The sequence below is a fragment of the Pipra filicauda genome, unplaced genomic scaffold (genome assembly GCF_003945595.2).
Source record: "Pipra filicauda isolate LSUMZ 115617 unplaced genomic scaffold, ASM394559v2 scaffold296_size2174093_pilon, whole genome shotgun sequence".
Classification (NCBI taxonomy): Eukaryota; Metazoa; Chordata; class Aves; order Passeriformes; family Pipridae; genus Pipra; species Pipra filicauda.
This window is the reverse complement of record NW_024104416.1, coordinates 624,222-639,904: the sequence shown is the minus strand read 5'-3', so window position 1 is coordinate 639,904 and position 15,683 is coordinate 624,222. Positions and strand designations below refer to the sequence as shown.

Genomic DNA, 15,683 nt, shown 5'->3' with positions numbered 1-15,683 from the left:
TCACAAGAATAGGGTTAAGCTACAAGAGAAGCTCTTCCATCTTAAATAACTTCTTGTTGAAAAATTACCACACGAAAAATGGTCAGATAAAAGTTCTTTTTTTTCCCCCTGCAGGTAAAGGTAATAAAATATGTTAAAATTATAGTCTTAGTACAAGCATATGAAAAGGCAAGTATTTATTTCTTTTTTTGCATCTTTTACAAGAACTTTGACAATATTTTTCATTGCAATTCTGACATAGGGTTAAATAAGATAATGTTTTCATATCCTTCGACTTCAGCTCCCTCGTTTGGGGTTGGATATTATGTCATGTGCTTCTGTGTTCTCTACAGTTGATAATTTTGAAATGAAGATTTATAATCTTTTTATCATTCCTGAAATGCCACACAGAGACTATTGAAACAGTTAATGTCAAAAAAGAAAAAAAGAAGGGGGGGTGTCATATTATGGGGCTGACTTTGACCTCAAAATGAAGCATCACATTAACTCTACCCTGGAATTTCCAGACCAACAAAAAGAGGAAAAAACACATATGTAATTTTGATGAAAAGATAATGGAATATGTCATCTTTAATGCTGTGTTAAGTAAAGTTTTGCTTAGGATTTTTTTTTTTTATTTGGTGTAACGATCTTTTGGTTTTTTGTGCAGATGTTTTGCTTGCCTTTTCTTTCTGCATCAGATCTTTATTCCACTTTGTATCTTCAGAGACAATAGGGGTAACATTGAAAATATGGTGTTTGAGTTTTTGCCTAAGCAGTTGGCTTCTTTAGTTAACCTGGAATGTGGATCTGGAGAGTTCCCACCTGTTCAGGAGGTGACCAAAGTCTCTGCAGTGACTTGACCTTAACTAGTCTGTGTTTCCTTATAAAATAGGAAAGCATTTTCATTTATGGTTAATTTTAAGGGTTAATCTTTTTGGAATGCCTTGGTAAACTTATTAAAGGAGTTGCAATTCTACCAGCAATCCTTCTTTTCCTCAGCCACTGAAGGAAAAAATAAACATTGACTTCAAGGATTCCAATGTTATTTTCTTCAAGGACAAGAGAAATGGCATTTTACAGCCGTGGGAAAAGACTCCTTCCCTCTCAAATAGGGATGGAGAGATAAGGATCTCACACAGATGAAGTGATAAGGAGTTCAAATTCCAAGGGACCAGAGAGGCAAACACTGTGCAGGCTGCTCCTATTTAAACAGTGCAGTTTGAACCTTTTCAAATGCTATTTACCAATTAAATCGTAAAAAGTAATTTTCAACTTTAATTCAGGAAATGGCAACGGCACAGTGTATAAATAAACCTTTTATTATCACTAGCCACTAATAATAAAGGTTAATATTTGTCAGGGTTGGTATTTATTGCTTTAAAGCACATTCTGCTTTGACCAATACTAAAGCAAATGAGGATCATCCTAACGAGCAGCTTTTAATTGCAGCTTAGCAGTATCTCAGAGGGGATACTTTCCATTCTAACCTCGCTGCTCACAGGTTACTTCACCAGAGCACCAGGCTGTTCCCTTGCATTTGCTCTTCTTTGAATCCCACCGTTCACAGATGTGCCCTAAGATGTGATCTCACTCCTGTCATCCTTAAAAGCAATTTTTTTGTCCGAGTAATTGCAGGAATGCTGCAAGTGGAATTTAAGAAAACAGTCTTTTTTAACAGCTGTGGTGATGCCACTGGCTTGCAAGATTTTTGCATCTTGTGGGAGTCAACAGAAAATATTAGATGACTGTAGTTCCTAATGCCCACAGAGTAGATGGGATCTAAATAGCCTTATTTTTTCCCTAGTCAGTTCTTGGTTACAGTGTATTTGCTTTTGTCTCTGTGACAAATAAGCTTTTGAAAAGCTTTTCAGGTTTGCTAAAGGTTTTGTACTAGACCTGCACAGTCTTTAGTCTAAAGACAGATTTTTGTTTGTCTCATGTATTTTTTAAGCACAGCTGTTCAGAGACTCTTGATAAACTTCTAAAGGCTGGGTATGGTTTTCTATCCAAAAGGTCACAAAAAATCAAGGAGTCTTAAGGATGTTCTGAAGGAATTTAAATGGCCTCTGAAGAAAATTAGCTTGAGTATGTCACGCTGGTTTTCTCCAAAGATTTCAGTTTTTCCCAGCGTTTCAAAGCCTGATCAGAGTCAGCGATTCCTCTCATGCACAGCCAGCTCCTCACCTTTTTCCCTTTGAAGAACCAGGCCTGGCTATGATCTCCTTTTTGAGTCCAAAACTCAGGTTGCATTCCACTGGCCTTTCACTAAGGAGGGATTTCCAGATAACACTGGCTTTGGAAGAGCATCTGCCCACCTCCAGCTGAGGAAGGAAGCAGTGAATACTCAAGAGGTTGTGATGTTCTGTGCTACTTTTGAAGCTTCATTTTATTTTTACCAAATCCAGACATTTGAGGTATAAAACAATTTTAATTGCTAAAATCTCTCTCTCTCTTTGTTATATATCTGAACATGTGCTTGTATAGGTATGTTGAAATAAATCTAGTACAGGAAAAAAATATTCAGGGCTAAAAAAAAAATCTGGAGAGCTCACTCACTGAGAAACCATATTTTTAAAGGTAAAGAAGCCTTCAAAGTGCATCTGCTTTTCTAAATTCAAAGCAGGTTAACACTGTGGAATTTTTACCACACCAATTTACATTAAATTTGTGGAGTAGGATGAGTGCTTGGAGCTCTCCTAAAATGGAAGAGTTAGGCCTGGCCAACCAAGGATTTGTAGTCCCAGGAGAAAAGCCCTTAGAACTCCTGATGTAATATAATGTGCCAGGATGAATTTCTCAGGGTGAAGAAGTCTTAGGAGGTTCTCTCTTCTGAGCTGCTGAAAGGCAATTTTCTGGCCTGGAAGAGAACAGCACCTTTCTGGCTTGAAATTAAAGAGGTAGGGAGAAAGAAAACAGCTGGGTTTAAATGACTTGTTAATGGACAGGGGGAAGTTACCTGGAAACTGGAAATGATAAGGATGCCCCAATTCCCTGCCAGTTCACAGGACATTAGAACACACCTTAATTTGACTGCTGAGTATCTGACTCTCCCTCATATTTACACAGCAACTGAAGCACAGAAAATGCGATGCTCTGCTCTGCCAGTGGAGTAAGAAGTAATGCTGATATATTTTAGCAGTAGTTGGCAAATGCACTGAAGTACTGAGCTTTACTGCAGACTCTCCTGTGGTTTTGCTTTTGGAAAGGTGGTAGCAATGCTTATTTTTTGAATATATAATCACATTATTTAATCATTTAATCCAAATGTTTTTCTAGGGAAAATTATGGTCAGTTATCATGGACAGAACATGCTCTGTCCATTCAGCAACGAAACCTCAACGTGACATCCAGAAATCCTGAACTGTTTTCTCAGTTTCTTGGTAGGAATGGAAGAACGCTGCATGTTTTTATGTTGCCTTGTGAAAAGAAGCAGGAACTATTTCATGGGCTCAGTATAAAGACTGGAAGATGCTGTAATTGGAAGGCAGGTGGAACATATGGGAATCAGGATGCTCTGTCATGGGTAGTCAAGGGAAAACAGCAAGTTGCTGATGTTGGGTAACAGAAAATGATAATCTGGCATGGGTAGAGTTTTTGTAGTAGAATAAAACAGTCACATAATTTCTTTAGTGTAGCATCTAAATTTAGTGTAGTATCTATGAAACAAGGCAAAGCTATGATTTAAAAATCTCCTTATGTTCTGGGGGTTTAAGGTAGAGTTCTCTTCAATACCTGTTTAGCAACCAAGCAAAATTCCAACATGTTCACACTTGAATGGGTTTTGAAAGTCTTGCTTCTAGTTCTGAGGAATTACCAGTATGATAGTTTTTCCTCATGAAGCTGCTTATTTTTACAAGCTCTTGAGACATATTCAAAAGGGCAATTAAAACCATGAGAATATGTAAATAATCTATATGTGCAGTTCGGAATTTGTATTTTCATACTCAGAGATGCTTATATTAAAAAACATGGTATGAGAGGCTTCATTTTCAAAATCTGCCTTCAAAAACATGACAAACTGTGGGTACAGCCATGCTGGATGCTCTTTCAGGGTCCCTGTAAGGACACCTGCAGATTGGAGCTTGTGTGGAAAGCAGGGGAGTGTATTGGCCCTGTTTGTGTTGCCTGTGTCTGACTTGTCTGAAGAGGTATTTCACACCTGACATTTCAAATCACTTTTTAAAAAATTCAAGGAAGACAGGAGACAGAACTAGTTTAGCAACAGACCATTCCCCTGACAACTTCACATATTAACAAAGGGATTTAAGGCCATGTTTAAAAATAGTTTCTGGGTGCTCTTTGGAGGCACAGAGTCCTAAAACAGTCAAGTTGAAAAAGCCAGGGGAATGAAAGGATTTGAAGATGGAGTTCTTGTTAAGTCTCTGCATGGAGACCTTGAGATAGTGGTGCTGTGAGATTGTGGTTCTGATAGTGCCTGAGTGACCTTGGGTGCTGAAGTTCTCTCTTGATGAGCCAGTAAGGTTGTTGCACTTGTTTTATTCCTGTCAAAGAAACAGGGCTTTAAAAGCCCTACATCCACCCATCCCATCAAGGTGGGATAGATATGAGAGATAGATATGAGAGATAGATATGAGAGATTGAGAGATAGATATGAGAGATAGATATGAGAGATAGATATGAGAGATAGATATGAGAGATAGATATGAGAGAAGGTGCTCTCTCCACCCTGACCTGAATAATGCTATTCTGCTGAGTCATGGCCTTATCCTGAAGGAAAATACCACAGGAACCTTTCTGGACACAAACAGTATGTATTCCTTTTGGCATTTAACTTGGTTTTCTGCTCTTTTCCTTAACTTTGGTCAAAGCCAATGAAATTCTTCATTATTTTTAATATTACACAACTATGAGAGTTATAGGTTTTTTGTACTGCTACAGTTTCCTGGTACCATTTAGGTTTTGTCATGAAAATGAAGCAAAAGCAAAAAGCTGATCCAGCAAGTTATAAGTAAATCCAAAATAAAGTTATTTCATACTAATAGATAGTACTACAAAGCTGATGTGCAAAATTGTGAAAAATCAGCATTTATGAAAGCTCAGACAAATAGGCATCAATAATCTAAAGGCTGTCACTGCTGCAGAGAATGCTCTGGAAAAAAGGTGGCTTTTGAAGTAGAATGAACAAGACAATCTGGAGAACTGCACCCTGTGCTGGCAACTCATCCCCTTGGCAAAAGTCCAGCAGGAGCTTCCCAACACCTGGGCTCCTGTAAACCTGTGGAGTGGACAGTTGTGCATTCAGGCACCACCAGTTATCAGGAGGATGCTTCAGTCCTGGCTGCTCCACAGTCAAATTTTATCCTGTTAACTGGTTACTTGTCTTTTCATGTTAACTTAAAGCTGCATCACATTTTGTCTTAACAAGGAATAGCCTTTTCTTCATGTATTAAAGTAATATTTCAGGCTAGATTTACCCTGTTGATGGCACAGCTGGAGAATATGCTGTTGTCGTTGGTATGACCTTAAAAATCCAGTCATTTTGAAGGGGGGAAATGTTCCATCATATCTTGTGTCGCTGAGAAAGTCAAATTCAGGCACTGAGTTCTCTTTTTTGGATGAGATGCAGATCCTTATCACTGAGACTCCTCTTGAAATTCATTCTTAGTAGGGGATGAAGTCTTCACATCACAATAGCTAAAATCATCTCTGTAAACTAGGTCCTTCTGAGAGCTTTCATCAAAGTGTGGCTCATGAGCTGTGCCAGCATTCCACGTGGTGTTCTTCCTCAGGGATTTATGTAGGAGTTCTCTCATTCTCCTGTTTTCTTTGGTTGTGGCTTCCCAAATGATTTCAAGTTCCCCTTCTGTCTTCCTAGGGGAAAAAAACAAAGAGAAATCCTAATTTTAACAACGTTTCAGCAGAAGAGAATTACAGTATGTGGATAAGCAAATTAGAAATGGCCTGTATTTAAGTGCTTGAAATTACCTGATTAAAATTCATGCCTATTTTGCTTTTGAAAAAGCCCACTAAATGTAATGCTAGAGAGGATATGACCAAAAAATAAACACTTGGACCCATGTAACAACTTGGATCAAGTCTCAGCTAATGCCTCTTCGTGGCAGCCAAACAAAGGTGGGGTAAACTAGGAGGGGAGACAAAGCTAGAGGACAGTCCTTAAAGCATTACAACCTCACAGATTCATTTCTCTGATGCCCAAGCATAAATGAATGAATTGTTTAGCATCTTTCTCAAGAATAGGTTATTTTTTAAGCATGGAAGTCAACATGATTTAATAATACAGTGTATTCCAGCACAGGCTTTTTATTTTAGTAAGTTATGTTAGATCAAGGTTAAGCTCTTGGGTTTCCTCTGACTTATTTCTAGTATGTATCAAAGTACAAAAAAAATAAGGATATCAAGATAATTGAGGTGGAAAGCAAAGCTGTTGCATGGAAAATGAGCACACAAATTTGAATGCTATACAGACTAATACAGCCCCTTCAGGGCACTACCTGAAGCACTGGACAGAGCTACCCTTCTACACAAATTCTCCCCAATACCAGGCTCTAAACATGAGAAACAAATCAATGCACAACATAAATGTGTTGAGAGCCCTTTGTGACTGATCACCCTGAGAATGAAGTGGTGAAAAGTGGCCCAGCCATAGTCCCTGCCCACTTTGTGTTTCACCTTATGACTTGATATACAGATGGAAGAAGAAAAAAAAACCTCGTAGAGAAGGGCTTTAGATTATTCTTGCATATATTGCTTGGAGTGAACTTTTGGTGGTGGAGGAGATCAGTAACCATTGAAAATGGAATTAAAGCAAAAGGCAGCAGGTGAAAGCAGTACAGGTGCTAAAAGTAGTCTAAGACTCTGCCCAAGAATGTGAGAGGCCACAGTTAATTAGTTGGACCTTTCCATTTCTGCCAAGTTGCTAAAAAGCTATTGAGAAGCAATCTCTCATTTTTAAAACACCAAAACTGTAGATGACTTTGCTCTCACAAGTATATTTCTCCTTGAGACAGGATGAGAGTGCTTGGAATATGCTTCAAAATGCTTTACAAAGGCAATTATCATTCCCCTCAGCCTACATCTGGGGAAGATGTGAGGCACAAAGACTGAATTTACTCCCCCAACTAGCAGGCCTCAGTGTCACCCATTGGTTGACCCTGGCTCTCTGTATTGTGATTTTGGAATGTTTTCAAATGAACTTTTATATCTTGATAGGTCAAGCTCCTGTTCCCTGTTGCCCCTGGTCTCCAACTGGAGTCTGCAGGCACTGTGCACAGCACCCTCATGGTCAACAATTAATACACAAGAGCTTAATCTGGTTTACTGTTACTGTAGTGCAGAACACTACCCAAGCTTTAGTTCATCCTCTAATCTCTAAAACCAAGACTTTTTTGAAGATGATGAAACTAAAGATCAGCAAGTTCTGAATTGTAGTTTAATGCTGTCAGCATGCCTGACCAACAGGGTGCTCATCTTCAGTTCAAGTGATTTTAGAAAAAACATTAGTTCAAAAAAACTGGTTTTAAAAGTGTCCACATGGTTCAAATTACTTGAGTAGCAAGGAAAACAGATGCCTTTAGAGATAGTGGTGTATCTGAACTCTTCTTGGAGGATTAGTTTTTAAACAGATCTGAGAGATGCAGAGCCAGAGAGCACTTGCTGACTTTGCTCTGGAGTGAGCAGTCACAGCATATTGTTGTCCAGGAAGCACACACAGCACTCCACAGTCACAGGTGAGGCTTCTCAGTGTGGCTCAATATCCTGCTTCATAGTTCAGCTGGTTTTCAGGTGAGCTGAGGAGAAACAGCTGCATCCCAAGTGCAGGTTTTGTCTCTGCATGGTTTTCGTTCAAAAATTCGGACCCCACCAAAACCTAAAAATGCATCCAGCAGAATGGGCTAGGGAGGGGGTGTCTTCATTCTTATTAGTCACAGCCTCCCTTCCCTTACAAACTTGGATTACAGAGCAGTTTGGTTACTACAGCTGCTGATGGTCTGGGCTTTTTTCTTGACACTAATATTTCCCTGCCCATACAGCCGGTTCACCGCTTCAAACACAAGTCTTTGCCACTTGGCATTTAAAACTAGATACATGCTCAGTTTAGGTACATGTGCTGTTTCCAGATGTCTTCAGGCAAAAAGCATTAAGTTTGTTGTTATTAATGTAGGCTGTTATTACTTAAATACGTAAAAATAAAAATTCCATTCAACTCCAACCTAGCCAAAAAATAAGGCTCTATACCTTGTTGAGAGTAAACAAAATGCCAATGCTGTACTGATTGATGTTTGAGGATGAAAAAGTTAACAGAAGCAGGTTCTGAAGGCAGATTCTTCTTTACAAAAGACAGAGCTTTCTGCCCTTACTGAACTAAATTAATTCAGCCTTAATCTTATATTTGGGCTGCCGACTCAAGAACTAATTTTCATCTCTCCTGTGAGAGTTTATTTAAATATTCCTTCTAACAAAGATCAACAATTTTTATCATGGTTACAATGTTATATGTCACCCCCCAGGTAAGACAGCTCCTCTCCCTTGCCTGTGCACAGCTGCAGAGGTTTTTTGCTGTTGACCCTCTCCCGAGGACAGTCTACGGCACTTTCACACCCGCCTTTTCCAGCCAAAGCACAGCAGCTGTAACTATCTCCAAGGACTGTTTCTCTGCAGAACACTTAGGCAATAAACTCTGACCTAGTAAACTCATAATAGTAAGTGTCCTGTGAAATAAGACTGGAAGTATTTATGACCCTGTTTTTTTACTCAAGACCGCATCATCAGCTTTTATATCTCAAACATGCAGCGTAGCTTATTTAAGGGAAGGTACGTGAGAATGATGACTCTGAGGATTACTCAGCAAGACAGATGCAAAAGGAAACAAAAATCTTATGTGTAATCATGAGATTCCTTTCATTTCCTACTATTCTGAAAACTGGTGAGGAGTGTGGACGGGCAAGTGTTCAGCCTTTAGCAGAAGACTTTAGTTTATTTATAAACTAACACATATCTTGATTTATAGAACCCCCTCAAATCATCAAAGATTGGGCTCAGGTTGATACTCTTAAGAAGAAGAAGTCTTAAGAACAGCAGTTCCCCCCTATGCCTCACTCACCTCTTCTGCTCCAGCACTTCATCCAGGGTTTCCTGCTTGTCTTGCAGCAGACGCTGGAGGTGCTTCATTTCCTGCTCATACCAAGCAGTCTTCCCAGCAAATTCCTTCTCCTGCTCAGTCATCTTCAGATTGATATCTCCAAGCTTCCCAGCCGCTTTCTTTTTATACACCTGTAAGGGGTAAAGATAATAGGGGAAATGGGATTGTGGGAGAAATAAGGACAAGTCACTACCAGCAAAAGAAAGAGCTGGAGACACTGATTTTCCATCAGTCCTGCCCTGCTTAAATCTGTCAGGTGGGTTGCATTATGGATTTTTTTTAACCTGTTTGTTAATTCAAAGGTACTAAACTTCATTTTGTTCTGTATATAAAACTGGTGTGTACAGTGAATACCATGCTGTATGTTTGTCTTAGGAGTGAACAGAATTAGGTGCAAAAAAGGGTTTATTTTCCAAGATGCAAAGCTACACATTACAGCACCTGTTGCTTAGCACTTGTCCAACAGTCATATTTAGCAGTACATACCAAGAAAAAGTGCTTATGTTTTGTTAGTTGTTCAATATGAATACTAAGAGGAAGGAAAAGAATAGCTTTGTGTTTTAAACTAGCTTGCTGCTTCTCATAATAGTCCTTCTGTTCAGTGAGGCACAAGTGATTTTTTGCTTAATGGCTATAATAACCAAATTTATTGGTCCCATCTCAAAAATAAGAAATAATTTTTATACAGAATTATTTTGCTTTCTGAAATTACATCCCCATTAAATTGCATGAGGAACTGAAAAACTGTGGCTTGTGTACTGTTACCAATGTCTAGCTGCTGCTGCTCTTGACAAAAAGCAAATCCAATATTAGCTATTTTTCTCATGATTACAAGCAGAATGTGACATTTCCTACAGGCTATAGGACAGAGTTTTGGGATGGAAGCACCTCCTTTAGTAAAACTGTAAACTATTTAATAGTGAAGCTTTGAATATACTGCTATTTTTGTCTTGCTACTACAAAGTTTTACCTAAGGTGCTAATCACTAAGGTTTTATCTTCATCTGAATCAGAGCAGAAAGACTGAGTCTGTCTTTTAGAAGAATTAAAAAAAAATTGGCCTTTTTAGGTATATGCTGTATATAAGGCTGTATAATCCCCTCCACAAACTGTTTCCTTTTTTAGCTCTTGTAAAATGTGCCTTCGTGGAGTTTATTTTTCTAGAGCTTATAGGACAATAATAAATAATAATATTTACCTAGAACATTAGTAATTCAATATTTAAGAATGACTTACACAGGGGGTTTTCCCTAGCTTTTCCCTGTCAGATCCAAGAAAAGAATTAGAAGCCTGCAAGTCAACCAGTCACATCATTCAACTTTTTAGATTCCCAGAGAAGAGTCCAAAATGCAGAGTCAGGTGCTTGCACTGTAATGCCGTGGGAGGCTAAAGGAAAACAAGTTCCTTCTGAGCAGCAGGTTGCTCAGAGCCAGCAGAGGAAGTGCAGAGCACAGGGAAACAGCAGAACTTTCCCCTCTGCCAAGAAATTCTCCAGCTTTACTCAGGTCCAAGAGGGCCCTGAAATGCTCTCTCCAGGGTAGGTGCCCATAATTAATAATTTCAGAGAACTAGAGAGACCTTCTTATCACAGCAAAGGCTGATAAAGCAGCCAGTAATGTTGGTGAAACCCGTTTTTCATCTCGCGGTCATTGACCTCCCAGCTGCAGAGAGCTCTGGTTTAAGGTGAGTGTTGTGTTTTCAGCTGCACTCTGCCTGAGATGGTTCAAGCCTCTGGCTCCTGGAGAAGAGGAGGCTCAGGGGAGACCTCATCTCTCTCTACAGCTCCCTGACAGGAGGTTGTAGCCAGGGGGGGGTTGGTCTCTTTTCCCAGGCAATGATCAGCAAGACAAGAGGACTCGGTCTTCAGCTGTGCCAGGGGAGGTTTAGGTTGGACATTAGAAAGAATTTCTTTCCAGAGAGGGTGCTCAGCCATTGGAATGGGCTGCCCAGGGAGGGGGTGGATTCTCCATCCCTGGAGGTGTTTAAGATGAGACTGGATGTGGCATCAGTGCCATGGTCTAGCAACCGCAGCGGAGTTGGATCAAGGATTGGACTTGATGATCTCAGAGGTCCCTTCCAACCCAGCTGATTCTATTCTATGATTCCTCATCTCCCCTAGCTGCCTCTTTTGGCTCTGCTCCTCCTTTGCCAACTGAAGCCGTGTGTAGAATGGTTGCAAAATCTGTGGGGCACAAAGGGCAAAAATGCACCATTTTCTTATTGCCTGAAACCAGATATGAGGGATACCCAGCTCTGATCCTGCTCCTCTGGATGGATTATAACAACATCTACGGAAAATGCAGCCTGTGCAGGTCAGGGTGGTTCTGGGCACACTGACAGACGTGGCTGCTGGCACACACAGATCCTTTGAATTGTCCAAGATAAGCTATTAATGTTCCTGGAAGTGAAGCAGGTAGCAGTAAACAGACTGGTGGAGATATCACCACCAGGAAGAGGCTGATAACACATGTAGCTAGAAGTCGTAATATTTTCCTCTAGAGCTAGAAAGGCCCAAGGTCATGGCATCAAGTATAGAGTAAGCAAGATGAGGAATGATCATGGATGCAGCTCTGGTACTGAAGAGGACATAATTTACACTCTTCTAAGTCATTTGGGGAAGGTGTACTCCTGGGCACCACAGCTCTGTTTCACCTCGAGTACTGAACTACAAACTGGCAGAGAATTCTGACTGCAGAGCCCACAAAACATTATTTGTACAAACAGAGGCTGCTGGCTATGGTACATGTAATGATCTGATCATTTGTTGAGGCAATAAAGCTATTTTCTATCAATCATGTGTTGTTTTTCTCCAATCCTTTAACAGTAAAATTGGTATTGTCCATTCCAAAAGAGAGCAAAGGACCATCTGAATGAAATCTTCTCACTGCTCTTATAAGAAGTGCTATAATTCTCACAGAATAGCCCTGTAATGGGAACACTGATGGCATTTTTATTGTGTGCTACAGAACATTGCCAACTGTCTCCCATGGCACCTAAAAATACTTTCATTAAGATCACTAACAATTATCTTCAGGGCTGTGTAAAAAAATCAGTTTAAAATATGTAATAAAGCTGTGTGTATTATTGACATGGGTTCGGGGCTTATTTTAGCAATAACCTGCTATTTAGCTTTAAAGATTTTCACAGTGATTTTGTCTTTAATAACAGATCTGCCAGACCTTGACTTAATTTGAGACTTCTCAATGAAAAAGAAAAACTACAGGATTTTATTAATTTTCTTTCTTCAAAAGAATTAATGAAAAAGTCTTCTGGACCAGAAGACCAGATCTGTTTTATGTGCAAGGCACAGATGACCTGAGTTCAGAGGGAAGTGATCCAAAGGGAATGGAACTGCCAGCTTTTGGAACAACCTCTATCCGTAGGGTGTCTGATGTGTTTCCAGTGGAGAAGGGTTGTCCCACATAACCTTCCTTCTTTCCTCCCCTCAAATAACAACTGTAGTGATGTAAAAGAAGCCCCAGAAAATCTTTTGAGATGCACATGGTGCATCTGACCTGTAAGTTTGGGATGAGCTGCTTCCTGATGCGACACGAGGCAACAAACTCAGCAAAAGGGAAACATAAGTAAACCTGGCTGTGTCTAAGAAGTAGAAAAAAAGTGTAGTTGTGTCCAAAAATAGATTCACACTGTAGGCACTTGGAAGTAACTCAGAGCTGTAGGCAGGAAACTTTTCTCTCCCCATACCCTGAGGACTCCATGCTCCGGTTCATATAATTTGTATTTCTTATCTTGTATCTTGAGGAAATAGCTGCAGGTGGCTAAAAGCCAAGGCCCAGTAACCTTTTGTGAGATAAGAAATAGCTAACACTCACATTATCAATGGCTGTGTCACCCTGGCGGGAAAACGACTGTGTTTTAAGTACTGTTATCACTGGAGACAGATTACACCTAAATAGAAAAGGTTTATCCTGAAACTCAAGATACAGGGCAGTTACCAAACATGTGATTTCCCGAAGCAGCAAAGAAATAAATTATACCAGCTTTTAGCAAAGTTCATTTAATACAATAACCGAAGAGAATATGACATTTGTAGGTGTTGTGTGACTGTTTAAGCCCTCTGCTTTACTGACAAAAATAAAGAATGAAAAGGTTTTGCAAGTACATTAGTCTTACTTCTATTAAATTGAAACAGCTGTGTTTAAGAACTTTATTTACAGACTTTTTTTCTGATTTCCATTAATAGTTGATGGGTTAAGGATTTTTTAAAATTTGGTTTTGCACTTAAAATTCGCTACAAGTAAATGTTCTTAATCTTATGCAAACCTCTTCTCTATCCCTTAGATACAGATCTATTAAATTGCATAAAATGTGTATTTAACAAGAATATAAGCCACTGTCTTGGTAGGGAAGATAGACATGAATGAGGGTGAAAAGTGTTAAAAACATTTTATGGCTGTATTAGTATAATTAGACAATTCTTTTAGGGCAGTGTTTCATGTATTTAGATATTTTATGAAGTGAAACTTTTGAAACATAAGTGTTTCAAATTTATATAATGCTGTTATACTGCAATTCCACACTGTGCTTTGCATTTGTTTAGAGAGTTGTAAAGATAACCTAGAATATATTCTCTAACTGGGCTGCATGTTTGAACATCCTCTGAGTTCCTAAACCTCCCACCCTTTGGCCACATGAAAGCACCTGATGGTAACTGTACACTTGAGATACGTTTTTTCATTCTTCTGATTGGAATTGGAATGGACTTCAAGCTGAAGCATTAGTACAGCCTCAAAAAAGTAGGACTTGGGTCACAGTACAAAGCAAAACCGAAATACAAATAATCTTTAAGTATTTTTACAACTAGTCCTAGGTTCTCCAGGTGTAAATGCTGTGATCTGGCAGACATGCAATGTATGAACACAATGGTGAAACCTATATTGAGGATCTATTTTGCTTTTTAGAAACATTTTAAGATAATCTATAAGTCTTTCATAAAAACACTGACACAAATTAACTGTTGACTTTTCTCACCAGAAAACCCAAAACACAATAAATATTTAGCTTAGAAACACTGCTTACCTTAACTTTCTCTTCCAGTCTCCCTAAGCGTAGACTGCCTTCTATCATTTTATTGAGAACACCCTGCTTCTCATTTTCCAAACATCTGGCCTGCAACCACACAGTATATACATAACTAAATGTAATCATTATGTTAGAGCAGACAAAACACTGACACTGAGCAAGACACAGCAATTCCATTTTGAGCTCCCATAGTCTGAAAAACCAACACGGAAAACAAGTCCTGAAAATTATTCTTTAATGGCTGATATTTAATAATTTTTCAACTGACTGTGAATACTGTGAAACAGTATTATTCTGAAAGGATACTAATACTGTAAACTCAACCTATTCTGTGTATTTTTCTACAGGTATATGTTTGTAGGGATCCCATTTTTCACTGTTTCATAGGCACTACATTCCCAGATGTAAAAAGTAAACCAAACAAAAATGCATAAGCTATGAACAGTGAAATAACTTTAAAGCTGTAAGAGGCTTCAATTGTTAAATCCACTGAAAGCATTCAAAAGAGAAGTAGCTTTTAGAATCAAAAATGTCTGACCACCTTGAACTACCCATATCACTGCAGAGACACATCTCCTTTCCCAGAAGTCAAAATTACCTGGCCCTGCTGGGGTCTGTGAACTTCGTGCTCAGTAAGTGATAGTTTGATTTACTGAGAGGCAGCTGAATCATACAATACAATACAAGGACAGTTTTGACAGCTGCTAACTCAGGATTACAGTTCATCATCACTGTTCCACTATCAGAATTGATTTAAACAAATTTGTTGCTGCTGTTTTAGGCCATCACTGTTCCTGGAAATAGTAAGTTTAAGACTATCCCTTTATTTTTGTGGAGATGTGATTACTACAGATTTTCTTTTAACCCTCAATAAGTAAGAATATAGGCTAATTTTTTAGTGCTGTACCATTCTGCTGACCCTCTTCTTCTGGATGAAATCTGCATGAAATGCATTTCAATGATTTAATTCAATGAATGAATTAAAAAAGAGTAAGGCAAGGATTAACAGCTGTAGCTGAACTGAGTAAATAAACTAGACATTACTGAATTTTGAGGTGGGGAATGATACTACATTTTAAACTTTGTCATAAGCAGTAGTGATTCTGCAGAATCATTAGGGTCTACCTCTAACTTTTTGTTTGTTTGCTTGTTTTCTAGGTCTTCCCACTAGAAAACCTTATCAGAGTACCTGCTAAAAGAAACCTGCAGTCTGACTTTCTGCTAAGATTCAGCAATTAAAAGTAGGAACGGGTTGTTTTGATACAGCTTTATGAGGCACCAAAGTAAACTGGGTATTTTGAAGTTTTTTTCTATTTCAGTAGAAAATTTAGTCTGAATATCTCTCTGCTGTTGGCCCAGACACAGTGGATTCATTAAAAAAAGGCAAGACTTGGGCAATGTAAGTCACAAATCAAGATCTAAGAATCAATACCCCTAATTCCTAAGAGACATTTGTGCCCAGTTGTAAAATCCTGAAGCCTAATTTGTACTGGACAAGGATTTGAGTTGGGTCACCATAGTCCCTCTTGTAGAATTAG

General features: G+C 39.0%; 1 protein-coding gene across 2 annotated transcripts in view; it reads right to left on the bottom strand.

The window, feature by feature from the left end:
* Positions 1–161: 161 nt before the first annotated feature.
* CEP89 (centrosomal protein 89) overlaps positions 162–15,683 on the bottom strand; it is a 32,967-nt gene continuing 17,445 nt past the window's right edge. For both annotated transcript variants that reach the window (XM_027744732.2, XM_027744733.2), the window contains exons 17-19: positions 14,143–14,232; positions 9,065–9,234; positions 162–5,814 (exon numbers count right to left, since the gene is read on the bottom strand). In XM_027744732.2, the coding sequence (XP_027600533.2) occupies positions 5,577–5,814; positions 9,065–9,234; positions 14,143–14,232 (498 nt within the window). In that variant the 3' untranslated portion in view covers positions 162–5,576. The remainder of the gene's footprint in view (positions 5,815–9,064; positions 9,235–14,142; positions 14,233–15,683) is intronic.